At 54.4% G+C, this 25,410-nt stretch overlaps 2 protein-coding genes across 3 annotated transcripts; both read left to right on the forward strand.

The window, feature by feature from the left end:
* The first annotated feature begins 1,038 nt into the window (after positions 1–1,038).
* On the forward strand, positions 1,039–6,315 carry SLC35E1 (solute carrier family 35 member E1). The gene is made up of 6 exons (XM_082207028.1): positions 1,039–1,501; positions 2,592–2,662; positions 3,490–3,627; positions 4,390–4,515; positions 5,338–5,583; positions 5,908–6,315. The coding sequence occupies exons 1-6, from the start codon at positions 1,054–1,056 to the stop codon at positions 6,163–6,165; spliced, it is 1,287 nt and encodes a 428-aa protein (XP_082063154.1). The 5' UTR covers positions 1,039–1,053; the 3' UTR covers positions 6,166–6,315.
* Positions 6,316–10,297: 3,982 nt separating this feature from the next.
* CHERP (calcium homeostasis endoplasmic reticulum protein) lies at positions 10,298–25,408 on the forward strand. Of its 2 annotated transcripts, XM_082206301.1 has the most exons (18): positions 10,298–10,392; positions 11,954–12,127; positions 12,989–13,176; positions 13,594–13,731; positions 15,100–15,251; positions 16,154–16,265; positions 16,362–16,451; positions 17,121–17,352; positions 17,453–17,631; positions 18,342–18,771; positions 20,410–20,648; positions 20,811–20,944; positions 21,677–21,763; positions 22,042–22,194; positions 23,125–23,235; positions 23,341–23,435; positions 24,131–24,316; positions 24,845–25,408. In XM_082206301.1, exons 1-18 carry the CDS (start codon positions 10,362–10,364, stop codon positions 24,847–24,849), a joined length of 2,736 nt encoding a protein of 911 aa, XP_082062427.1. In that variant the 5' UTR covers positions 10,298–10,361; the 3' UTR covers positions 24,850–25,408. The 2 variants fall into 2 exon arrangements, with proteins under 2 accessions (XP_082062427.1, XP_082062426.1); XM_082206300.1 differs by having other exon boundaries at positions 16,154–16,451.
* The last annotated feature ends 2 nt before the right edge of the window (positions 25,409–25,410 follow it).

Below are 25,410 nucleotides of genomic sequence, written 5' to 3' on the forward strand. Positions count from 1 at the left end.
GGAAACCCAGCCAGATGGGCGGGGTATAAATAATAGGTACATAGGACCCTCGTAGCTACGGGACCGCCTCTCCTGGTATGCCCCGCGGAGGACCTTAAGGTCCACAAATGACAACACTTTGGAGGTCCCAAGTCGCAAGGTGGTTAGACTGGTCTCAACTAGGGCCAGGGCCTTTTCAGCACTGGCCCCAATCTGGTGGAACACTCTGTCCCAAGAGACCAGGGCCCTGTGGGACTTGACATCTTTCTGCAGGGGCTTCAAGACAGAGCTGTTCCACCTGGCCTTTGGCTTGGACTCAGTCTGACCCTTATGTCTTCCCGCCCCGTACAGTCTTGATCTATGGGCTACTTTTAAAATGAGGCTGCATTTTAATCTGTATTTTAAATTGTTTTTTTTTTCCTTTTCCTATTATGTTTCTACTTGTAATTTTACTGGTGTTAGCTGCCCTGAGCCTGGCTCTGGCTGGGGAGGGTGGGGTATAAATAAAATTTATTATTATTATTAAAATATTGAAAATGCATAAACAAATATTACTGATAAGATTCCTCGCCCAGGGAGACAGGGCTAATAATGATTAAATGTAAGTCATGTATATCAAAATTATTATTATTATTATTAAAATATTGAAAATGCATAAACAAATAATTAATAAAATTATTAATTATTTAATTAGTATTAATTAATTAATAAAATTATTAAGTATTATATTATACTGATACTCCTCGCCCAGGGAGACAGGACTAATAAAGATTAACGGTAGGTTATATGTCTATCAAAATATTGAAAATGCATCAAATAATAACCCTGGGTCAGGGCATCTCCAGGCCCCGCCCTCTCTTCCCCAGGCCCCTCCCCTTTGTGGGCGCGGCCTCTGACGCCACAACGCCCCTCCCCGGTCCCCGCCCCCTTATGGGCGTGAGCCTCCGCCTCTTCCGGCCGCTTGTCCCCGCTCGGCTCCCGTAGCCACGTCCGCTTCCGCCGCCGGGCGGAAGTGACGCGGCGGAGCGCGCCGGGGAGCGAGCGGCGGCCGAGAGGGGCCGGATCCGGCTCGGGATGGCGTCCTCGTCGCCGCCGCTGCTGCTGCCTCCGCCGCCGGGCCTGCTTCCCCCTTCCCCGCCGCCCCTCCCTCCCGGCGCGTCCCCGGGCGCGTCCCCGCCCCCTCGCCGAGGAGGAGGAGGCGCGCCCCCGCCGCCGGGCGTCTTCCGCGTGCCCGCGCTGTGCCTGGCCTGGTACGCGCTGAGCGCGGGCGGCAACGTGGTGAACAAGGTGCTGCTGGGCGCCTTCCCGCGGCCCGTCACCGTCTCCCTCTGCCACGTGCTGGGCCTGGTGGCGCTGCTGCCCCCCCTGCTGCGCGCCTGGCGCGTGCCCGCCGCCAGCCCCGCCCAGCTGCCCCCGCGCGCCTACCCCAGGCTCATCCTCCCGCTCGCCTTCGGGAAGTACCTGGCCTCCGTCTCCGCCCACGTCTCCCTCTGGAGGGTGCCCGTCTCCTACGCCCACACCGGTACGGCGGGGCTCCGGGGCATGGGCAGAGGGCCGGGGGAGGGCAGGATGGGGAGGGCACCCCCACGATCATCTAGTCCAGCCCTAGAAAGGGGGCAGGTCCTCTGCTCCTGGGAATGTGCAGAGTGCCTGGAAAGAAAGAAAGAAAGAAAGAAAGAAAGAAGTTGACCTTAGAATGGCAGAATTGGGAGGGCACCCCCACGATCATCTAGTCCAGCCCTACAAAGGGGGCAGGTCTTCTGCGCCCTGCTGCTCCTGGGAATGTGCAGAGCGCCTGGAAAGAAAGGAAGAAGTTGATCCTAGAATTGCAGAATTGGGAGGGCACCCCCACAAGGGTCTCGCGCCCCTACAAAGGGGGCTGGCCCTCCACGCCCTGCTTCTCCTGGGAATGTGCAGAATTCTCCTAGAAAGAAAGAAAAGTTGATCCTGGAATGGCAGATCTGGGGCTTTCAATGCCACCAGCCCGTGACAGGGCCTTCTTGGTGCCAGCCCCCTCCTTGCTAACCTTAGGTGTAACTGAAAAGCGGCTGGAAGAAACGGAAATATATTGCTTCCAGCCGCATTGAAATAATTGGTTTGAGGATGTTTCGTGTTTAATTTCTTTTTTTGGGGGGGGAGAAAAAGCATTGTCCTGTTAACCACAGTAATAAATAGTGGGTCAAATCTAGCATTTGTCAAGCTCTTGAGAATTTTATTTATTAAACCTATTGGACATGACCACATTATGCCCATTCATCTCACTGTGTTTGCTCTGCGTAAATCTCTTAGATGGGACACAACCCAAGTAAGGTGCTGAAATATTGGGTGGCTTCCTGCCCACTTTGGTTTTGGGGTCCCTTGGGTGAGTGAAGACTCATGCTCTTTACCTTCCCTCTGTGCAGTCATTCTCCCTTGTGTTTCCCATGGGCTTCTGTCTTTCTCTGCATGCAGTAGTCAGGCTGGGGCTGGCAGAGATTACTGCCTGCACAGCCATTGCTGCCACTTGGTGTAGACAGTCCTGAGCTTGATGGAGCCACAGCTCCCTGCGTTCCTCCTCCCCAGCCTTCTCTTCCGACTCCTCTTCTGCCTCTCTAACCTCCTTCTCCTTTCAGTCAAAGCCACGATGCCAATCTGGGTGGTGCTACTGTCGAGAATCATCATGAAGGAGAAGCAGACAACCAAGGTAGGAGGGAGGAGGAACGGTGGGCGAGACGTCGCCCTTCTTTCTGCAGACAAACTCCCTGGCCCTGAATGGGGTGACTGTGCCCCCGAAGGACCAGGTGCGCAGCCTGGGGGTCATTTCGGACTCACGGCTGTCCATGGAGGCACAGGTCAATTCTGCCTCCAGGGTGGTTGTCTAACTCACCAGAGTGGTTCATATTTTGGTTATCTCCCACTTGGGACTGCTGCAATGTGCTCTACGGGGGCGTCTCCCTTTGAAAGTGACTTGGAAACTACCAACTAATCTAGAATGCACCTCCCAGATTGGTGACGGGGTGCAGCCGCTGGGACAATATTACCCCAGTCCTGAAAAATCAACATTGGCGCACAGTACGTTTCCAAGCAGAATTCATAGGTTTATTGCTGACCGTTAAAGCCCTAAACAGCTTCAGCCCAGTATACCTGAAGGAGCGTCTCCACCCCGGACACCGGGGTCCTCCTCCCAAGGGCCTCCCTGCGAGAAGTGAGGTTACAGGGAAGCAGGCGGAAGGCCTTTTCGGTGGTGGCATCCGCCCTGTGGAATTCCCTCCCATCAGATGTCAAGGAGAGAAAGAACTATCTGACTTTTAGAGAGAAAGAACTATCTGACGGCAGCCCTGTTTAGGGAAGTTTTTAATGTTTGATGCTTTGTTGTGTTTTTAATATTCTGTTGGGAGCTGCCCAGAGTGACTGGGGAAACCGAGTCAGGCGGGCTGGGTACAACAAACAAGTTGTTATTATCTTTGGGGTGGTGACTTCAAGGCGCTTCTTTCCCACCTGAAGTGCTTTTCCCCTCCTTCCTCCCCCCAGGTATACTTATCCCTCATCCCCATCATCGGGGGTGTCCTGCTGGCCACGGTCACGGAGCTGTCCTTCGACACGTGGGGGCTCATCAGTGCCCTGGCTGCCACGCTCTGCTTCTCCCTCCAGAACATTTTCTCCAAAAAGGTACCGTCCACATTGCCTCTCGCGTTCTGCTCAGCAGGGACAGCGGCTTCACCGGCCTCAGGGACAGAAACCGGAATGGGTGCCTTGGGCCTGGGAATCTTTTGCCAGCCCAAAATCAGTCCCTGCCCATTCCAGCTAAATCACACTGGCGGTTGGGTGCAGAAGAACCCGTGGTGCCCTGGTGGTGGTGGTAATTTCTGGAAGATAATAGGCATTGTATCCTAGAGTCTAGAGCGTTACCAACCTTGCACCCCTCCATTTTTGAGCATGGAAGATCCAAGATGCCCCTAATACAGTGGAACTTCAGTTTTCAAGCGTCTCGGGAGCCGAACGATTCGGAACCCGGACGTAGAAAACCCGGACGTAGTTGCTTCCGTTTTTGAACTCGCCTCGGAGGTCGAACTGGTTCCGAGGCGTGTTTGCTTCCAAGGCGCATTGAAATTGCCGCCTGCCCGTTGTGCCTCGGTTGTCAAACGTTTATTGGAAATCAAACGGTCTTCCAGAACAGATTACGTTGGACGCCTGACTCCGTTACTCCTAGGAGAAATGCCCCTGGTCCTTTTGGGGGAAATGATCTGTTAGAACACGTTCGTTACAAGCCATCTCCCACAACCGTCCCATCCTCCTTTTCCCAGTGAAAGTGAGCGAGGCAGCGCTCTGTGTGGGGCACAGAGACTGGCTTCTTTTTCCCTGTGGGTGCTGAGCAGGAGGGGGAAGCAAGTCAAACGTGCCCGTCCCTGATCTCTTTCTCCGTCCTTGCAGGTGCTGAGGGACTCCCGGATCCACCACCTGCGCTTGCTGAACATATTGGGCTGCCACGCGGTCTTCTTCATGATCCCCACCTGGGTCCTGGTCGATCTCTCCGCCTTCCTGGTCGAGAACGACTTGGTGAGTTCCCGGGGCAGGGAGGTCCTTTCCCTTCCTCTCCGTGTTGCTCCCTTTGAAGGTGACTTAGAAACTGCAACTAATCCAGAATGTGGCAGCCAGACTGTGGACTGGGAATGGAGACCATATAACACTGGTCCTGAAAGACCCACATTGGCTCCCAGGACGTCTCCGAGCACAATTCAAAGGGTTGGTGCTGACCTTGAAAGCCCTAAATATCCCAGTAGACCTGAAGGAGCGTCTCCACCTCGGACACCAGGGTCCATCTCCCGAGGGCCTTCTGGCGGTTCCCTCCCTGTGGAAAGTGAGGGTGCAGGGAACCAGGCAGAGGGCCTTCTCGCTAGTGGCACCCGCCTATCGGATGTCAAGGAAATAAACAACTACCAGACTTTTAGGAGACTTCTGAAGGCAGCCTTGTTTAGGGAAGTTTTTAATGCCTGATGCTCTATTGTGCTTTTAATATTCTGTTGGAAGCCGCCCAGAGTGTCTGGGGAAGCCCAGCCGGATAGGCAGGGTATAAGTACAGTAGTACCTTGTTTTGCGACCGGGATCCATTCTGGAGCCCCAGTCACTGGCCAACCCCAGGATGCTGGACAAAATGTTGCGCATGCGTGAGCAGCGAACCCGGAAGAAACCCGTTCCGGTACTTCTGGGTTTGCCACGGACGTCCGACGGAATGGGCGCTCGACGGGGCGGAGGTGCCACTGTAATAAATTATTACTATTATTTTTATTATTTCCGCCGGAGTCCCGACAGCCCCCGGGAGTGACCGTGGGGCTGGCGGGGAAACTCCCCGCTGTCCCTTGAACCCTGCCTCCCTTGCAGAGCTCGATGGCCCATTGGCCCTGGACGCTGCTCCTGCTGACCATCAGCGGCTTCTGCAACTTCGCCCAGAACGTCATCGCCTTCAGCATCCTCAACCTCATCAGCCCCCTGAGCTACTCGGTCGCCAACGCCACCAAGAGGATCACGGTCATCAGCGTCTCTCTGCTCATGCTCAGAAATCCCGTCACCTCGACCAACGTCCTGGGAATGATGACCGCCATCCTGGGAGTCTTCTTGTACAACAAGGTAGGCCTTGGCGGAGAACCAAACGGGCTCCTCTTTTTTTGGGTGGGGAAGGCAGCAATTGCCCAGTATACTGTCTCCGACAGTGGAGGGAGGGAGAGCGTTGCCTTCGTAGCCGATTGCCGTCAGTGATCTTCCCTTTCCATTCATCTAATCCCCCTTATTCTTGTTTTTATTTTGATTGTGTATTTCGCGTTTTTGTGTTTGCCGTTCTCTTTTAATATATAGAATATATATTAATGTAAAGGGTTCAGCTGGATGACCTTTGGGGGAAACCTCCCGGTTCTCCGAAAGGGAGCCTGACGGGGAGCGCTTTTCTCCCCGCAGACCAAATACGACGCCAACCAGGAGAGGAAGAAGCAGCTGCTGCCCGTCACGACGGGAGACCTCCCCGGCGGCCTGGAGCGCCACAGGAGCCCCCCGGAGAAGAGCCAGAACGGACTTTCCTCCTTCCTGCACCACCACGGCGGGGACTTCCAGTACGGCAACCGGGGAGGGGGAGGCGGCGGCGCCCTGGCCGACCACTTCCAGTACAGCCGGCAGAACTACCCCGCGATGTACAGCTCCAGCCGCTACGACATCTAGCGAGAGGCTGGGTCCCGGCCGGCAGAACCCGGGACTCTCCGAGGACGGAGAAGGGTCCTCAAGCACTTGGGAGTGTATGTTTGTGGGCCGGGACTCCCCGTGAGCAGGAGGAGAGGAGGACCGTGTGTGCACTTGGAACAGGAGGAGGAGGAGGGCAGCTGCATGCTGATCAACTTTCTGCCCAGGGACACGGGTGCGGATCGCGGCTGAGCCCCCCGAGCCCAGCCTGGGCCTCTGCGGTTGTCCCTGAACCCACTGGGGGCAGCAGAAAGATGGCCAGTATTCTATTTTTCCTTTCCCCCCGTACGGATTTTGTTTTGTTTTCATTTGGGTTGCACTCTAACTTTTTTATTGTTTTGGTTGCTTTGTCTGGCAGCCGCGCCGGCCTTTACCAACCTGGTGCCCTCGGGGCGCTTGAGAAACCCGTCAACACCCGCAGAGCCCCCTGCGAGGCTCCAGGTCGGCCGAGGCTGAGCTCTGCTGCTGTTTTCAAAGTGCAATTTGCAAGAAGCGTCTTCCTCTCCTCCCTGCGGAGGAGCAGGCCGCTTCTTGTATCCCGCAGTCGTTGCGAGGTTTTGTGTGTGTGTGTGTGCAGTCAAGTTTGTAGCCGCCTTCTGCCCCGGCTTGTGACCGCCGCAAAGAGATACGGAGAGAGAGCGGCCATCTGTTTTAAAATAATAATCATGTTCCGCCGAGCGACGTGTGACAGATTTAGAGATGCGCTTCTTAAACGTTCCCTCTCCCTGCTCACGTCCTGATCCTGTTTTTTAAATCATGATGACGTCCCTGCCTGCAGCAAAACTGCTCATTTAGGAAAGGGCTCCTCTTTGGGGTTGCAAAACTACATTTCACCCCTTAAAAATGAATGGATTTGCCGGGCCCGTTAACTCTCAGTAGGGCTGGCCGTGTGTCTGCGAAGTAGCACTGGGCAACTGGGAAGATTTGGAGCCAGCTTGGTTTCTTCCTCCCTGGCCTTCCAAAGGGGGTCCACTGTGAGTGGGACCGTTAAGACGTCCAAGCCAGAAACCCCTTTTTTAATAAATCCGTGCGTAATTCTCTGCACGGTTTCATCCCATTCGCACCTTCGCTGTCCGACACAGACCCCTCCTCTGCCTTCTCCTGCGTCCTGGAGCTGTTTCTCCCATCGGGGCTTTGTCTGAAATGAGTAGGTCTCTTCGTCTGAGTTTTCTAATCATGTTTCTGGCTTGGCCAAAGGGAAAAGTGGAGGGGGGAAGCTTCGGAGACCCCAGGACAGGAGGTCTCAAGAGACCAGCCCTCTTCCTCTGCCTTGGACACAAGCAGGGGAACAGTTTCCGCCTGCCCTCTCTGTTTTGCTTTCTACTTTCTAATACGTACACCCCCCCCCCGAAAAAAAAAATAAGAGTCTCATTTCGACCAGCAGCTCGGAGAGGAGAGGGAGCAAGCCGTAGGCAGGGAGTAGCTGCTCTTCGAGGCAGCAGAGGGTTCTGATGTGGGCAAATTTTGTGCCTTTCCCCACAGATAACATCCTCTCGCTTCATCTGGTGGGTTTCTTCCCCTCTCTCTCTGCAATGGCGTGATCCCTTCTTGGGAGAGCAGGACACCAGACACGGCACCGAGCTTTTCCCATTCAGAGCTCGCCTCTCCCCAAGGCGAGCAACTCTTCAAGAACGGCTTGCCTGCCCCACTTGCCCCCCGAAGTCTCTGCTAGCCCCAGATCTAGCTGTCAAAGCCCATGTCATTGCCCCGTCTGAAACGACGGGGTTTTCCCAGCCTTGCAGCAGTTCCGGTTCTTTTGCCGCCCCTCGTCCCGTTTGCCAGGGAGCGGCGTGTTTGCGTGTTGCGTGTGTTATATCTATAAGGGGAGGGAAGGCAGAGCGCTTGAGTCCTTGTGTGTATATATATATATATATATTCCGCCCGGATGTTGCCATTTTATTTGGTTTGGAGCGTGTTGTGAAACCTCTGCCCCTTCCCTGAAGAAGCAAAACCACCGCCTGGGGTGAAGGGTCTTGTTCAGAGAAGAATCGTCGATCTGCTTTTCAAAATCTCTGCGTTGACGGAGCATCGTGTTTTATTTTTGCGAAATTAACCGAAGTTTGATTCCCCACTCTATTTCCTTTCCCTGCCAACCTGGCTGCGAAATGCAAACACTTCCTTTGCGGCCGGTTGGAGGTGTAGCTGGTGGTCTTTTCATGGCCAAAGCGCCCCCCCCCCCGTGGCCGGGGGAAAAGCGATGGGCAAGGTGTAATGGGGTGTGTGGAGGCTGCCAGGTCCAGGACTTGGCCTGGGGAGGCGGGGGGGGGGATTCCCTCTTGCCTAAAATCAGCATCTTCAGGAGGGAAATGGCAGAGCAGTTTATTAGTTGCCTCTGCCCCCAAAACGAATACTCCAATCCGTCTCCTGCCTCTCCAGAGACAACCTGGTGCCTTGCAGTTGTTTTCCGAAAAGACTGCAACTCCCATCATCCATAGCTAGCAGGACCCGTGGTCAGGGACGATGGGAGTTGTAGTCCAACCGCAGCCAGGGAACGACCCAAGTTTGAGAAACTCCGGACCGGAGCCTCGGTCATTTGTAAATTATGCGGGCGATTTCCGGAGGAAAGTTTCTTAATCGATAGGTGCAGGTGTACATGTTTTTAGCAACAGCGTTCCCTCCTGGCTCTTAAGTACGAGGAACTTCTTACAAGTTTGTTTCTTCTATGTACAGGAACCATAGTTTGTCTTTTTCTTTTTTAAGCCACTGCAAACTTAAAAAAGGAAAGAAAGAAAAGTTAACGGTTTTCTTTTTTAAGCCTGCAAACTTAAAAAAAAAAAGTTACAATGGAAAAAAGGTGTGTTGTAATTATGCTTTTAAAATATCAAAAATGTAAATAAACCTGAATTCTGCAAGAATCGAAACGTTCCCGTATGGAGTCTTCTTGGCTATGCCTGTGGTCCAAACACCTGCATGGGAGACCAGGGCCAGATTTAGGTTTGATGAGGCCCTCAGCTACTGAAGGTGATGGGGCCCTTTCTATGTCCAGCTGTCCTTTATCAACAACAAAGCGTCACTCTTTTTTGTGTTGAATATAGGCTGTATCGTAATTTATGGACCTAACAGGTATCTAAACCCATTTGCACATAACACAAAACACTGTTGCTGTATGTGGGTTTTATTTTATTTGTTTTTTTATATTTTGGAAATGTACATCCAGGGTTTTTTTCCCCTTTAGTTTTTTGGGAGCCCCAAGAGAGTGGGGCCCTAAGCTTTAGCTAGTTTAGCTTATATGTAAATCCAACACTGGCATAAATAGATAGAGAGAACTAAATATAGATCATTTTTTGGCAATGTACATCCAGTGGTTTTTTCCCCTTAAATTTTTGGGGGGCTCCCAAGAGAGAGGGGCCCTAAGCTAGAGCTAGTTTAAGGTAAAGGGACCCCTGACCATTAGGTCCAGTCGTGACCGACTCTGGGGTTGCGCTTTACTGGCCGAGGGAGCCAGCGTGCAGCTTCCGGGTCACGTGGCCAGCAGGACTAAGCCGCTTCTGGCGAACCAGAGCAGCGCACGGAAACGCCGTTTACCTTCCCGCCAGAGTGGTACCTATTTATCTACTTGCACTTTGAGGTGCTTTCGAACTGCTAGGTTGGCAGGAGCAGGGACCGAGCAACGGGAGCTCACCCCGTCATTGCGGGGATTCGAACCACTGACTTTGTGATCGGCAAGTCCTAGGCTCTGTGGTTTAACCCACAACGACACCAGCGTCCCAGTAGAGCTAGTTTAGCTTATACTTAAATCCAACACTGGCAAAGAAAGAAAGAAAGAGGAAGGAAGGAAGGGAGAGAGAAAGAGGGAGGAAGGAAGGAAGGAATTGATTGGAAATGTCCATCCAGGTTGTTTTCCCCCCTTTAATTTTTGGGGTGTCTGGTTAGCTTATTCCTCAATCCGGCCGGGCACCCTTGCCTCTATCTAACCTCCCCTCGCAGCCTTATGAATGAGGCGCCGCTTCCTTATGAATGGGGCTGCGCGCGCAACTTCCCCTCCTCCCCGCCCTCCCTCGGAATGGAACGCGGCGGGTGGGCGTGGCTCCGGTCTCCACGGCAACCGCGCTTGGCGGCGGCGGCGGCCGTCGCGAGCTCCGCCCGCTTTTCCAGCAGCCGCCGCCGCGCTTGACGGCCGCCCGGGGCCTAGCCAGCCATTCGGAGGCGCTCCTCGAGTCGCCGCCGCCGCCGCCGCCATGGAGATGCCGCTGCCGCCGCCGCCCGAAGGTGAGTCCCCCCCCCCACATACGCGGGGTGGGGGTGGGTGGGGGTCACGTGAGGGGGAGGGGTGGGGGGGTCTCCTCCTCCGGCACTCTGCGTATGCTCAGGAGTCCGGTCGGGGCAGGAGCACGAGGAGCCCCCCCCATTTCCCCACCACCCCCCGCCTCTTCTTGTGAGAGACCCCCAGGGGGGGGGAGAGGGGAAATAAAGGGGGGGTCCCCTCCTTAAGCCACGCCCCCTACTCGGAGTAGACCCCCCCAAAAAATAACCTGTATGTCAATAGGTCTACTCTGAGTAGGGGAGACAGATCGTGGGTGGGACCTGCAGGAACAGAGAGGGGTGGAAAAATTTTTGAAAAATTTAAAATCCGTTAAATTCAATGTTCTGTAGAAGGAATTGAGAGGGAGAGACGAAATAGAACAAGTTAAGGGGATGAGATTCAATTCGAAACCCTTTATTAGGCATAACACACATTAGCAAGCAAACATCATATGCAGACTGTATAGAATACGGGCTCAGCGAACACAATTTATCCTAGTTCTATTCTTAACTCCAAGAAGTGAATCAATGTGCAAAGATAATATAATATATAACACAGCAACGTCACCTGCCATTAAAACCACTAAGTCTCTTTATCACGGCCCAAAGGGGATGAGATCAAATGCCGGCTCCCAGTAGGAGGCTGAGCGGGGGGGGGGGGACGACGGAGGGAGGAAAAGCGAAATGAAGTATATATTAAATCAAATTAATAAAATAAAAGAGTACAATACAGTTTTTAAAAAAAGTATCGAAATCTTGCGCTTGGGTGGGTGGGGGGCAAGTGGAATTAGCCTTTGGCATTGAGTGCATTGGGGTCACACCGAGGGAGGGGTTGTGGGATTGAGACTCAAAGGCCAGCCCCATATCTACCTACCTACCAACCTATCTGTTGATAGTCCTATATCTGTCTGTCTGTCTGTCTACCTATATCTAAGGATAGCCCCATATCTATCTGTCTGTCTATCTATCTATCTATCTATCTATTGATAGCCCCATATCTATCTATCTATCTAGCTACCTATCTAGCTATCTATCTATTGATAGCCCCATATCTATCTATCTATCTATCTGTCTGTCTATCTATCTATTGATAGCCCCATATCCATCTGTCTACAGTGGTGCCTTGGTTTACGAACTTAATCCATTCTGGAATTCCGTTCTTCAACCAAAACCGTTCTTCGACCAAGGCGTGCTTTCCCATAGCAGCAGGGGACTCAATTTACAGATGGAACACACTCAACAAGAAGCAAAGCATGTTCTGCTTCCAAGGCAAAGCTCGCAAACCAAAACACCTACTTCCGGGTTTGCAGCATTCTTAGTCCAAGTTGTTCATAAACTAAGCTGTTCTTAAACCAAGGCACCACTGGGGCTACCAATAACACTTGGGTGTTGCAGGGAGGCTCCGGAGGTTTTTGTGCTAGTTTGCTCCCTGTGACCCAGCAAAGAGCTGAAAGTCAGGACCTTTTCTTTGACACAACCCTTGACTGGTCCCCCCCCCCAATTTCCTTCCCACCCCCTGGAACCCCAGACCAGGAGCTCCGCAATGTCATCGACAAGCTGGCTCAGTTTGTGGCGCGGAACGGCCCTGAGTTCGAGAAGATGACCATGGAGAAGCAGAAAGAGAACCCCAAGTTCTCTTTCCTCTTTGGGGGCGACTTCTACGGCTACTACAAGTACAAGCTGGCTCTGGAACAGCAGCAGCGTGAGTTTGGGGGGGCAGGGTGGTGGGGCGGCCGCTAGCGGGAGACTTTTTAGGAGCCGCAACTCTGTAGAACATTTCGAAATATCGGTATGGTGCGTATCAGTTTTCGAAGGGTGTGCCCTTGGTGGGGTGGAGAGAGGGGCTTCATGGGAATCCTTGGTTCTCTTCCGACCTTTTTTTGGGAAATAATTTCCTTCCCTTCCCTTTGAAACACCCCCGTGCAAATTCTGGCCGGCCCTCCTTTTGGCTTGGGATCGGCCAACCTTTGCCGATGCAAATGTGAGTTTTGCTGCAGGGGCTCACGACCCGGCTCATCGCGTAGCAGTGGAGTTGTTTTGCCACCTTTTTTTTAAAAAAAAGGGGGGGTTGGGACTGACCTTGAAAGCCCTAAATGGCCTCAAAGGCCCAGTAGACCTGAAGGAGCACCTCCACCCCCTTCGTTCAGCCTGGACACCGGGGTCCATCTCCCGAGGGCCTTCTGGCAGTTCCCTCATTGTAAGAAGCCAAGTTACAGGGAACCAGGCAGAGGGCCTTCTCGGTGGTGGCCCCCTCCCATCAGATGTCAAGGAAATAACAACTACCTGACTTTTAGAAGGCATCTGAAGGCAGCCCTGTTTAGGGAGGTTTTTTAATCGCATTATTATTATTATTATTATTATTATTATTATTATTATTATTATTTCTGTTGGGAGCGCCCCGAGTGGGCAGGGTATAAATAAATTATTATTACTATTATTATTATTGGAAAGGGCACCCGCAGCCCACGCCACACCCCCGAGTTGGCGCAGGGTTTGGAACTGTTGCCTCGAGTGGCTGGCCTCTCTCCTTGACGGGCTCCTATCTCCCTCCCCTCCCTTTCAGTGTTGTGCAAGCAAAGCCAAGATCTGGAGCCCGCCCCACAGATCCAGCCGCTGCCCCAGCCCGCCCTGGCCGTGGCGGCGGCCACCCCCATCGCCACACCACAGGGCACCCCCTCCATGGAGGAGCTGATCCAGCAGAGCCTGTGGAACCTCCAGCAACAGGAGCAGCACCTCCTGGCTCTGAGACAGGTGAGGACAGGCGGGTGGAGATGCAAGCAAGCAAGGGCTCTTGGCTCAATATATATATACGTATTGTTCTTCTGTTTTGTTTTCTACAAGAGTACTATTTCTCGTTTCTTCTTTTTTTTGCATTTTATCTTACTCTGCACACTTGCATTTTTGTATTTTTTTCTTTAAATTTCTGTTTGGCTTGTTTTTTAAAAATATAAACTTATATAAAAGCCAATTCAAAGTCAACTTCCCCCCCCATCCCCTCCAGGGGTCCCAATGTCAGTATTTACAACTGCATCCCAGTCCGTTAAGGGACGTGGCAGCCCTCAAGGGGCAGCAAGGGGCCCGGGCCTCGCTCGGAGGTGGGTGTGGGTGGGTGGGCTTTCTCGCCACCCAGCTCTGCCTTCAAGACCCTTGTCGCTCCCCCACCCCCAGGAGCAAATCACTTCCGCCATCGCGCTGGCCGTGGAACAGCAGATGCAGAAGGTCTTGGAGGAGACCCAGCTGGACATGAACGAGTTTGACAACTTGCTCCAGCCCATCATCGACACCTGCACCAAAGACGCCATCTCGGTAGGCAGGGCTCGGGGGGGGGGTGCGATTGCATTCTGGTGCCGTGGGGGGGCTGGCCCCAAAAGGCGTCGAAGGCCACATGTCGTAGCACTCTGCCCCAGAGGGTGCGCTCTTGGGTCCGGCTGTGGATCCTCCCTAAAGACCAGTGCCAGATTTACGTAGAAGCTAAGCAAGCTCTAGCTTAGGGCCTCACTCTCTTGCAGGCCCCCCAAAAATGTAAAGGAAATAAAACAACAACTGAATGTACATTTCCAAAATATTATCTATCTATCATGTATTTATCTATCTGTCTCTCCTCTATCAATTAATATCTCTCTCTCTCTCTCTCTCTCTCTCTCACCCACCCACCCACATCTATCTATGCCAGTGCCAGATTTACGTATCAGCTAAGCAATTTCTGGCTTAGGGTCCCACTCTCTTGGGGGCCCCCAAAAAATGTAAAGGGGAAAAAACACTCAATGTACATTTCCAAAATATTATCTATCTATCTCTCAATCTCTCATGTATCAGTCCTCTCTCTCTCTCTCTCTCATTTATCTATCTATCTATCTATCTATCTATCTATCTATCTATCTATCTATGCCAGTGCCGGATTTACGTATAAGCTAAACAAGCTCTAGCTCAGGGCTCCACTCTGTTGGTTCCCCCCAAAATATTAAAGGAAAAAAACAACTGGACATACATTTCCAGAATATTAACTATCATCTATCTATCTATCAGGGGGATGCGGGTGGTGCTGTGGGTAAAAGCCTCAGCACCTAGGTCTTACCGATCGAAAGGTCGGCGGTTCGAATCCCCGCTGCTCGGTCCCAGCGCCTGCCAACCTAGCAGTTCGAAAGCACCCCCGGGTGCAAGTAGATAAATAGGTACCGCTTACCAGCGGGAAGGTAAACGGCATTCCGTGTGCTGCGCTGGCTCGCCAGAGCATCTTTGTCACGCTGGCCACGTGACCCGGAAGTGTCTTCGGACGGCGCTGGCCCCCGGCCTCTTAAGTGAGATAGGCGCACAACCCTAGAGTCTGTCAAGACTGGTCCGTATGGGCAGAGGTACCTTTACCTTTTTATCTATCTATCTAATCTATCTATCTATCTATCTATCTATCTATCTATCTATCTATCTATCTATCATCTCTCTCTCTCATCTATCTATGCCAGTGCCGGATTTACGTATCAGCTAAGCAAGCTCCAGCTTAGGGCTACACTCTTGGGGGCCCCCCAAAAATTAAAGGGAAAATAAAATAAGGGAATATAAAATGAAAAACCTAACCTCTCCCCAGAGGCATTGCTGCCCCGGGAACCTCCCTTCTTGACTTTGTGGGGGACTTTCTCCCCCTGGCTGCCTCTGACTGTTCCCTTTTGTTATCCTCAGGCCGGCAAGAACTGGATGTTCAGCAACGCCAAGTCCCCGCAGCACTGCGAGCTGATGGCCGGGCACCTGCGCAACCGCATCACCGCCGAGGGGGCGCATTTCGAGTTGCGCCTCCACTTGATCTACCTGATCAACGACGTCCTCCACCACTGGTGAGATCCTGCCTCTTCTGGGTCCACTAGGTCATTTGGGGCTTTCAGAGTCAGCACCGACACTTTGAATTGTGCGCAGAGACGTCCTGGGAGCCAACGCAGGTCTTTCAGGATCGGAGTTAACGTATTTTTCGCTCTATAGGACGCACTTTTCCCCCTCCATAGGACACACTTTTCCCCCTATGGAGCGAATGCAGGCTCCTTGGCTTCGCTGCGACGCGCCTGTCCTGGAAGCCGGAGGAGGAACAGAAGGGTCTCCTTCTGTTCCTTCTCCAGCTTCGCTGAAGGGCGCTGCGCCTTCTCCCTCTCTGCGCAGCACCTTTCCTGTGAAGGAGGGGCGCTGCGCAGAGAGAGAGAAGGCGCAGTGCCCCTTCAGCGACGCGCCTGTCCTGGCTTCTGCCTTAGCCCTGCGCAGCCTCTTTGGGCAGGGGGAGCCTTCATCCCGCTGCCCTGAAGAGGCTTGGCGGGGTTACCCCAGAAGCCAGAACAGCCACACGGTATCCCAGAAGCCAGATCCCTCTTGCTGTTCTGGCTGCTGGGGTTCAGAATAATTTTTTCTTGTTTTCCGCCTCCCAAAACTAGGTGCGCCCTATGGTCCGGTGCGCCCTATGGTGCGAAAAATACGGTATATGGTCTCGGCAGCCGCTCTCAGTGGCCAGTCTGGCTGCCGCATTCTGGATTAGTTGTAGTTTCCGGGTCACCTTCAAAGGCAGCCCCACGTAGAGCGCATGGCAGTAGTCCAAGCGGGAGATAAGCAGAGATATCTGCAGGCAAGGTGGAGCCAGTCTGTTTCCTTCTGCTCCAGAGGGCAGGATCCCATACCCCCAGAGGGCAACTAACTGAACCTCAGGCCGAACTTTTTGAAGCTCCCCTTCTTCCCCCCTCTTCTCTCTCCTTTCCAGCCAGCGGAAGCAACAGCGGGACCTCCTGGCCGCCTTGCAGAAAGTGGTGGTCCCCATCTACTGCACCAGCTTCCTGGCCGTGGAGGAGGACAAGCAGCAGAAAATTGCCCGGGTGAGCCGCCCTGGCGTGGCCTCGGGGGTGCCCAGGGCCCTGCCTGGAGCCCCAGAGCCCAATAACAGCCCCTCTCTCCCTCTTGGTTTCCCACAGCTCCTTCAGCTGTGGGAGAAGAACGGCTACTTCGACGAGGCCATCATCCAGCAGCTCCAGAGCCCGGCCCTCGGACTGGGCCAGTACCAGGTGAGGAGGGGAGCAGGAGGAGGCCGGGGGGCGGGGCGGCAAGAGCAGACGGCCAGGTCTTCCCCCAAAACAGCTCCCTTCTTCAGGAAGAGATTTTGGAGAATAAGAATAATTTATTATTTCTACCCCGCCCATCTGGCTGGGTTTCCCCAGCCACTCTGGGCAACTTCCAATTTTTTTTTTAAAAGAATACAATAATTCACTAAAGATTGAAAGTTTCCCTAAACAGGGCTGCCTTTAGCTGTCTTCTGAAAGTCAGATACAGTGGTACCTCTAGATATGAACCGGATCTGCTTGGCTTTCAATTTGAACTTAGCCTGATCTTTTTATTCCCCTTCCTCCCCTCCCCTTCCCCTTTTTATGAAGATTACCCGCTCTGGGATCCCACAGCTAATTCTCCCCTGGTCTCCTCGCTGGCCCCAAACAGGACTAATTTAGCCAGCTAGCCCTGGTGATCATCTAACGTTTACTGGATGGATTTCCCCCCCTAAATTGATTTTTGAATTTATTGTTAATCACATTTCACACTGTATTTTATGCTGTTTTTTTTCTGAACCGGGAAGGGCGGGGGATAAATAAAAATGTATTATTTTTTATTATTCTCTGTCCTGTCCTCCCCCCCCCCCGCTCTCTCTGCAAATGCCACCCCCTTCCGCGTGGTCCCGGCAGGCCACCCTGATCATGGAGTTTGGCAGCGTGGTCCAGCCGGTCCAAGTGGCCTTCCAGCAACAGATCCAGACCCTCAAAACTCAGCACGAGGAGTTTGTCAGCAGCCTCAGCCAACAGCAGCAGCAACAACAGCAGCAACAGCAGCAGCCACAACTGCAGATCCCACCTCCGGAAAGCGAAGTGAAGGCCACGCCCGCCCCCCCTCCGCCGGCCGCCCCCATCACCCCCACAGGTAATGTTGGGGTCCCCCTTCGTGGTGGGGGTGTACCCTGTCCTTTTTCTGAGCCACAACCCCCCCAGGAGCTTGGCTCTCATGTCCGCCTTTGTTTCAGACGAAGGGAAGCCGCAGCTGCCGCTGCCGGACTCCGCCGAGTATGAGGCCACGGGGGCCGGGGCTGCTGACGCGGCCACGCCTGGACCCCGGGGGCCCGGCCCCCACGACCACATCCCCCCCAACAAGCCGCCCTGGTTCGAGCAGCCGCACCCGGTCACCCCCTGGGCGCAGCAGCAGGTACTATGGGCGGGCAGCGGGAGGGGAGGGCTTGGGTGGGGCCTTGGTAATAATGATAACAATTTTATTATTTATATCGTGCCCATCTGGGTTTCCCCAGCAACTCTGGGTGGCTCCCAATAGAATATTAAAAACTGGATAAAACATCATACATTGAAAACTTCCCTAAACAGGGCTGCCTTCAGATGTCTTCTAAAAGTCAGGTAGTTGTTGATTTCCTTGGCATCTGATGGGAGGGCGTTCCACAGGGTGGGTGCCACCACCGAGAAGGCCCTCTGCCCGGTTCCCTGCAACCTTGCTTCTCACAGGGAGGGAACTGCCAGAAGGCCCTTGGGTGGAGGACCCCGGTGTCCAGGGTGGGGTGGAGACGCTCCTTCAGGGATACTGGACCTTTGAGGCCATTTAGGGCTTTCAAGGTCAGCACCAACCCTTTGAATTCTGCTCGGAAACGTCCTGGGAGCCAATGCAGATCTCTCAGAACCGGTGTTATATGGTCTTGACAGCTGCTCCCAGTCCCCAGTCTAGCTGCCGCATTCTAGATTAGTTGCAGTTTTGGGGTCACCTTCCAAGGGAGCCCCACAGAGAGCGCATGGCAGTAGTCCAAGCGGGAGATAACCAGAGCATGCGCCACTCTGGCCAGACAGTCGGCGCACAGGGAGGGTCTTATTCCTCCCGCCCGCCCGCTAACCAAGGCCTTTTGTCTCCTGCAGCCTCCTGAGCAGCCCCCCTTCCCCCACCACCAGGGCCCCCCGCACTGCCCCCCCTGGAACAGCAACCACGAGGGGATGTGGAGCGAGCAGCGGGAGCCCGGCTGGAGCAACCAGCGCGATGCCCCTTGGAACAGCCAGCCGGAACCCGCCTGGAACAGCCAGTTTGAGGCGCCCTGGAACAACCAGCACGAGCAGCCGCCCTGGGGAGGGGGCCAGAGGGAGCCGCCCTTCCGCATGCAGAGGCCCCCCCACTTCCGGGGGCCCTTCCCGCCCCACCAGCAGCACCCCCAGTTCAACCAGCCGCCCCACCCGCACAACTTCAACCGCTTCCCCCCGCGATTCATGCAGGACGACTTCCCGCCACGCCACCCCTTCGAGCGGCCCCCCTACCCGCACCGCTTCGACTACCCCCAAGGCGACTTCCCCCAGGGTGAGTGGGGGGGGCAGAAGGCTGGCCGGGAGGGGCTAAGGCGGGGGGGTCCCAGGAGCAAGGGGGTCATTCGCTAGGCCTGGGCGATAATCTGGTTTTCGCATTGATGGTATATCAGCCGCTAAACATCACGATACAGTGGTACCTTGGTTTTCGAACGTACGGTGGTGCCCCGCAAGACGAATGCCTCGCAAGACGGAAAACCCGCTAGACGAAAGGGTTTTCTGTTTTTGAGCTGCTTTGCAAGACGATTTTCCCTATGGGCTTGCTTTGCAAGACGAAAACGTCTTGCAAGTGTTCCGATTTTTTTTTGCTTCCCCCCCCCCTTTTTCTAAGCCGCTAAGCTGCTAATAGCCTTTTAGCTGCTAATCCTTTAATAGCCGCTAAGCCTTTAATAGCTGCTAAACTGCTAATAGCGCTAATCCGCTAAGCCGCTAATAGGGTTGCTTCGCAAGACAAAAAAACCGCTAGACGGCGAGACTCGCAGAACGGATTAATTTCGTCTTGCGAGGCACCACTGTAATCCGTTCCAGAAGACCATTCCAGTTCCGAAATGTTCGAAAACAGAAGCGTTTACTTCTGGGAAAACTCTGTTCGGAAGCTGCGCTTTGGCACATTTGACTTCCGAAAGGCATTCTAAAACCGAAGCATTTGCTTCCGGGTTTACGGCGTTGCAAGTTCTGAAACTTTTGTCAAGGGAGACTTTCAGAAACCGCTGTACCGCTGTATACCAGTATATTGCAGTGTTTGAAATGAGGATGGGAGCTATAGACGACATGATTCGCGAAGTATTTCCAGGCCAAAAACTGTGAAACGACATGTCACACGGTATGAACCTCAAAGCAGTTTTGAACGATAATACTGATATGTCACACAGCCCTGGTCCTTGCCCAGTTGAAAGAGGTTTTGCTCAGGGGAGGTTAATTCCCGTGGGACCCTCTGATCCGAAACCTCCGCTGCCTTATGGGATATCTTCGGGAGGAGAAAAGGCTAAGCCAGGCTTCCTCAACCTCGGCCCTCCAGATGTTTTGAGACTACAGTTCCCATCATCCCTGACCACTGGTCCTGCTAGCTAGGGATCATGGGAGTTGTAGGCCAAAAACATCTGGAGGGCCGAGGTTGAGGAAGCCTGGGCTAAGGCACGGGCAGGCAAACTAAGGCGGGCTGGATCCGGCCCATTCGCCTTCTCAATCCGGCCTGCAGACGGTCCAGGAACCAGCGTGTTTTTACATGAGCAGAATGTGTCCATTTATTGAAAATGCATCTCTGGGTTATTTGTGGGGCATAGGAATGCGTTCATTTTTTCCTCCAAAATATAGTCCAGCCCCCCACAAGGTCTGAGGGACAGTGGACCGGCCCTCTGCTGAAAAAGTTGGCGGACCCCTGGGCTAAGGGGTAGACCCTGCACAAATCCAATGCGGAGTCCCTGAGGCGGTTGGATGGCGCCATGTCTGCCTCCTTCTGCCAAACTTCCTTCCTTTGTACCCCCATCAGCGAGGCGGGGGGGGGGTGCCTTGTCATCTGGGCAGTCCAGGACCCCCAGAGACACACCCAGGCTTACACCCCAACGCATTGTCCCGTGCTCAGGTCCTGCAGCTACTCGGGCCGTTCTGAGGCGTCTCCTTCCTTCCTTTGCAGAGATCGGGCCCCCGCACCACCACCCGGGCCACCGCATGCCGCACCCGGGGATCAGCGAGCACCCTCCCTGGGGGGGCCCCCAGCACCCTGACTTCGGGCCCCCGCCCCACGGGTTCAACGGGCAGCCGCCCCACATGCGCCGGCAGGGGCCTCCCCACGTCAACCACGACGACCCCAGCCTCGTGCCCAACGTCCCCTACTTCGACCTCCCCGCCGGGCTGATGGCCCCCCTGGTCAAAGTAAGTGGCCTGAGGGGGGAGCTGCCCCCCCCACAACTCCAGAAGGGCAGGAGGAGGCCTCTCCCGACCCCCGTGGCCTCTCTTTCGTGGTCCCAGGGGTGGAGGGAATTATTTTCCAGCCGGACTGTGTGCCATGACGGCTCCTTTCCCCTCCTCTCCTAGCTGGAGGATCATGACTACAAACCTCTGGACCCCAAGGATATCCGCCTGCCGCCCCCCATGCCCCCCAGCGAGAGGCTCCTGGCAGCCGTGGAAGCTTTCTACAGCCCCCCTTCGCACGACCGGCCCAGAAACAGGTGAGAGGCGAGGCCCAGAAAGGGCTCCTTTGGCTGGCTTGGTTTTTTTGGTTCAGTTGGGCCGGAGATAGCGAAAACGATGATTAAATTGTTCATGCGTGCAACAGCGGCGGCAAGGATTTTTATATATGAGCAGGAGTGGAAGGAAGCAGCAATCGCCACAAAAGAAAAACGGATTAACAAACTAATGGATTGTGCCGAAATGGCAAAATTAACTGCTAGAATTAAGAGACTCGAAAGATGATTTCCTGACTTTTGGAAGACATCCGAAGGCAGTCCTGTTTAGGGAAGTTTTTAATGTTTGATTTTTTATCGTGTTTTTAGTATTCTGTTGGGAGCTGTCCAGAGTGGCTGGGGAAACTCATAATTATTATTTTGTTTTTATTCTTGTTCAATATAAGATGGATTTATGGTCTTGAGCAACAGAAGAATGATAATACGTTATTTTCAGTTTTTCATTTTATACTTTGTGTAACGTTCGAAACAAATGGGCAGTTTGGGGAATGGAGACATAACATCGAGTGATATAGGATGAGAAAAATAAGAATAGCAACCTGCGATGATGGCGATGGGTTGTTATTTTTTATTGTGTCTTTTGTGGTTTTAATATCTTGATTTTATTCTGCCAACCGCCCAGAGACCCTCCAAGTATAGGGCCATATATAAATTCAAAAAATAATAAGTGAAAACCTAATGATATATTTTTTAATCCCCCCCCCCCTTTTCCTACAGCGAGGGCTGGGAGCAGAACGGGCTGTACGAGTTTTTCCGGGCGAAGATGAGGGCCCGGCGGCGCAAGGGGCAGGAGAAGAGGAACAGGTGGGCACAGGGCTCTGGGGAGCGTGCAGAGTGCCACCAGCAGGGGGAGGGGAGTGGGGAGGCGCAGCGGGACCCCCTCCCTGTATCCAAACCGAGCACGGCCCTCACCTGGAGGGAAGGGGATCCTGCCCTCTGGGCTGGAGGGGGTCTCCTGGCTCGGCTGATGTCCGGCGGCCGCAGGGCCAGCCGAGGTTCCCGGGCGCTTTGGCTGCAGGAGTCCAGGGCGATGGCACAGCGCCACTCAGACCCCCCCCCACACACCTTTTCTCCCTGCCCAGCGGCCCCTCGCCATCGCGCAGCAGCCGGTCCAAGAGCCGTGGCCGCTCCTCTTCGCGCTCCAACTCGAGGTCGTCCAAGTCCTCCGGCTCCTACTCCCAGTCGCGGTCAAGATCCTGCTCCCGGTCGCGGTCCTACTCTCGCTCCCAGTCCAGGTGAGGAGGAAGGGCAGGACAGGGGGGCCTGGGTCTCGCTCGCTGGCACGGGGGCATTTTGGCAAGACTGGGGGGGGGGGGCTGCGGACGTTGCCTTTCTGGCTGGCTGGCTGCTTCTTCAGCCCAATTGAAGTTTTTTGGGGAAGGAACTGGTCGTTTTTCACGACGTGCAGCTAGCCGGCGGAACTCACTTCCACAAGATGCCACAGCAGCCGAGAATGAATGAATATTTGCACCAGCTGTCGGCCATAGCAATAAAACATCAATGCGATATACAAAGAATAGAAATAAAAAGTCAATTATATAAAATACATTTTACAGCTTTGAATCAATGGTCAAATGGTGGGTCTTATTCTGATTGCCTCGGCTAAAAGCCTTGCCACCTTTGCCGTCACCTGCTCATCTTGATCTGCCAAGGGAAAGGACCCTGGGGCAGTGGATGGGCGACCCGGGATGGATGATAAAAGAGGGGTGATAATCTCATTCCTCAAGTCTTTATCAAGAGCGCAAGCCAGAAGGGCGTGCGCCACCGATTCGGGACGGCCGTCTCCACAGGGACGTGTTCCGTGTGGCATCTGTTGGCATCGTCCGTCAAGTCCAGCCGAGGGCAAGGCATTCAATCTTGCGAGAGTAAAAGCACGTCTGTATTTTAGAATTGCTCGGTAATGCAGAGAGGGCGCCAGAGAGTCAAAATGGGAAGGTGGAAAATAGTCATACCATGGGCAAAAGTTCCTTATTGTGGCCAAGCTGTTCTGACGCTCAATTATCATTTAGACACTGACAAGTTAGATGGTTTGCTTTACTAAAACCCAGAGTGAGTAGCTGTCGTCGTGATAAAACACAAGAGTGAAGTTTTCGATAGACAATTTTAGGGCGGTCTCTTCCCGAGAGAGGGGCTGACTTTGCTTCTTCCCCCGTCTGTCTTCCCAGGAGCAGAAGCGGCTCTCGGTCCTCTCAGAGCCGCTCTCGGTCCAGGTCCAGGTCAAAATCCTACTCCCCCGGAAGGCGGCACCGGTCCCGGTCCCGCAGCCAGACACCTCCGTAAGATTTGACTCTGCGAAGGGGCTTGGGAGGGGCAGGGTTGGGGGTCGAGGGATCAACATGATAATCCTCACTTTTCCTCGGTTTCTCCCACCCCGTCTGTAGCTCCTCGGCCGGATTGGGATCCAGTTCGGGGCCCCCCATCCCTGAATCGAGACTCGGAGAGGAGAACAAGGGGCACCAGATGCTGGTGAAGATGGGTAAGGCAGCCTGGGGCCCGGTGGCTCTGTCCGTCAGGGGTGGGGTCCGTCTAGGGGGCCTGTTCCACTCCTCCGGGGGTTAGAGGGTGTCCGGCTAGGAGGACTTGGGTTCAGATTCCCACTCGGCCAGGAATTGGGCAGCTCCAAGGCTGGTCATTGACTCCCTGCCCGAATGCCTACCCTGCAGGCTCGTTTTGAGGGTCATATGGGGAAAGGGAGAACTGTGTAGGCCACCCCTGGGAGGAAAGGGGTGGAGATACAAAGGTGCTAATAATGTGGAATTAAAAGCCTTCCAGAGGAATCACCTTCTCTCTCTGGGGTTGGTAGAGCACAGGCCTCAATCTCAGGGTTCTGGGATCAAACCTCACATTGAGTTTAACATTCCTGCACTGCCAGGGATTGGACTGGACGCCCGACTCTACAATTCTGTGGGTCTGCCTGCCAACGTAGAGCGTTTGACGGCTGGGCAGAGAGCAGCAACCTGCCAGCCACCGCTGGGGCCAGTCGCTGCTGTGGTGCCTGGGTCCGGCTTTCAGGTTTGGGGGCACCTGGTTGGCCCCCGCCGGGTCAGAACCCTTTGGGTCCGACTCTGCTGCTGCTGGGCTCCTCCGCCATTGGGTCAGAGGTTTCCGGAGAGAGGTGCCTTGACGCCCCCTCTCTGCCTCCTCCTCCTGTCACCTGCCTGCTTTCCCCAGGGTGGAGCGGCTCCGGGGGTCTGGGGGCCAAGGAGCAGGGGATCCAGGACCCCATTAAAGGCGGCGACATCCGAGACAAGTGGGACCAGTACAAGGGCGTGGGGGTGGCCCTGGACGACCCCTACGAGAACTACCGGAGGAACAAGAGCTACTCCTTCATTGCCCGCATGAAGGCCAGGGACGAAAGTAAGTGGGCGAGCCGCAGGTCCGACCCCTGGCTGCGGGCAGGAGGAAGCCCCTCCTTCCATTTCTGGTTCGCTTTCAATCTGTACGGCGGCATTACTGCACCCTTGCCGGTGGGCTGCCAGCAACCACCTGGCGAGGACGGCGAGACCCCGTCTCCCCGAGACGCTAAGGCAGAAGGGCTTCCATGAGCCTTGGGGCAAAGGTGTGGGGAGCCGGCAGGCTGCTAGGCACCAGGGCTTTAGCCAAACCCTTCCCTTTGGCATGGGGGAAGCTAGAAAGGGGGAAGGGTCTCTTGAGGTTGCCTGGCCAGTGCGAAGGAGGGCAGGAACTGGGGCAACCTCTCGTTCAGGTGGACGTCTTCATGGGGGGCACCTAAGGGTACCCGCCTCCCTGCTGGCTGCAGGAAGGGCTTGCTTCCTCTGTCATTTCATTAAGTGTGGCATGGGAAACCCCCCCCCCCCGCTAGCCCAGGATCGTGGGCTTCTGCCCCCCTGCATCCCGCCTGACCCTTCTTTTTTCCTCCCGAAGCTTAACGCCGCTCAGAGCCGAGGGAGCCCAGCCGGTCGTCCATCAGCATCCGAGCTCCAGCCTGGCCACGCGAATTGAGGCTCTCTACTGTACCTCTTGACCGCCACCCCCCTGCCCCAGACGACACCCCCCTTCTGCCCACCAGGGTGCAGAGGGCTAATTGCTCCCAAGAGCGTTCTTTCCAGGCATTGCGAGAAGAGAAATTATTTGGGCCTTTTCTATTTTTGTACATACCTTTCGGGCAAGACTGAGAAGGAGCCGGGGAGGCCGATTCTTCCATGGTGTCCCCCTTATGCCCCTTGCCCAACCCACCTGTTTCAAAACATGAAGCCGCCCTCCTTTCCCGCCCAGAGACCACCAGCGCCCTGAGGGGGGACACAGCCCCCTCCCTGTACAGTAGACCCCTTTCGCAACCGCCCGCGCCCAACATGATGTAGCGACTGTTGAAGATCGACTTCTGTACCTGTGAAACTTCTCGGCCGCCTCTCGGGTTGCTCCGAGTCAGCTACCCGCCTCGTTCTTTCTGTTGTTTTCCAATAAAGAAAGTTTTTTCCCCTCCCTCTATA

This window comes from Podarcis vaucheri (assembly GCF_965113315.1).
Source record: "Podarcis vaucheri genome assembly, chromosome: 18".
Classification (NCBI taxonomy): Eukaryota; Metazoa; Chordata; class Lepidosauria; order Squamata; family Lacertidae; genus Podarcis; species Podarcis vaucheri.

Bases quoted from the DNA above. Each gene is read 5' to 3' on its own strand.
- SLC35E1 (XM_082207028.1), top strand. From the start codon at position 1,054: ATGGCGTCCTCGTCGCCGCCGCTGCTGCTGCCTCCGCCGCCGGGCCTG. The intron at 1,502-2,591 runs GTACGGCGGGGC...TTCTCCTTTCAG, and splicing joins CGTCTCCTACGCCCACACCG to TCAAAGCCACGATGCCAATC. The intron at 5,584-5,907 runs GTAGGCCTTGGC...TTCTCCCCGCAG, and splicing joins GAGTCTTCTTGTACAACAAG to ACCAAATACGACGCCAACCA.
- CHERP (XM_082206300.1), top strand. From the start codon at position 10,362: ATGGAGATGCCGCTGCCGCCGCCGCCCGAAG. The intron at 12,128-12,988 runs GTGAGTTTGGGG...CCTCCCTTTCAG, and splicing joins GGCTCTGGAACAGCAGCAGC to TGTTGTGCAAGCAAAGCCAA. The intron at 20,945-21,676 runs GTGAGAGGCGAG...CTTTTCCTACAG, and splicing joins CACGACCGGCCCAGAAACAG to CGAGGGCTGGGAGCAGAACG.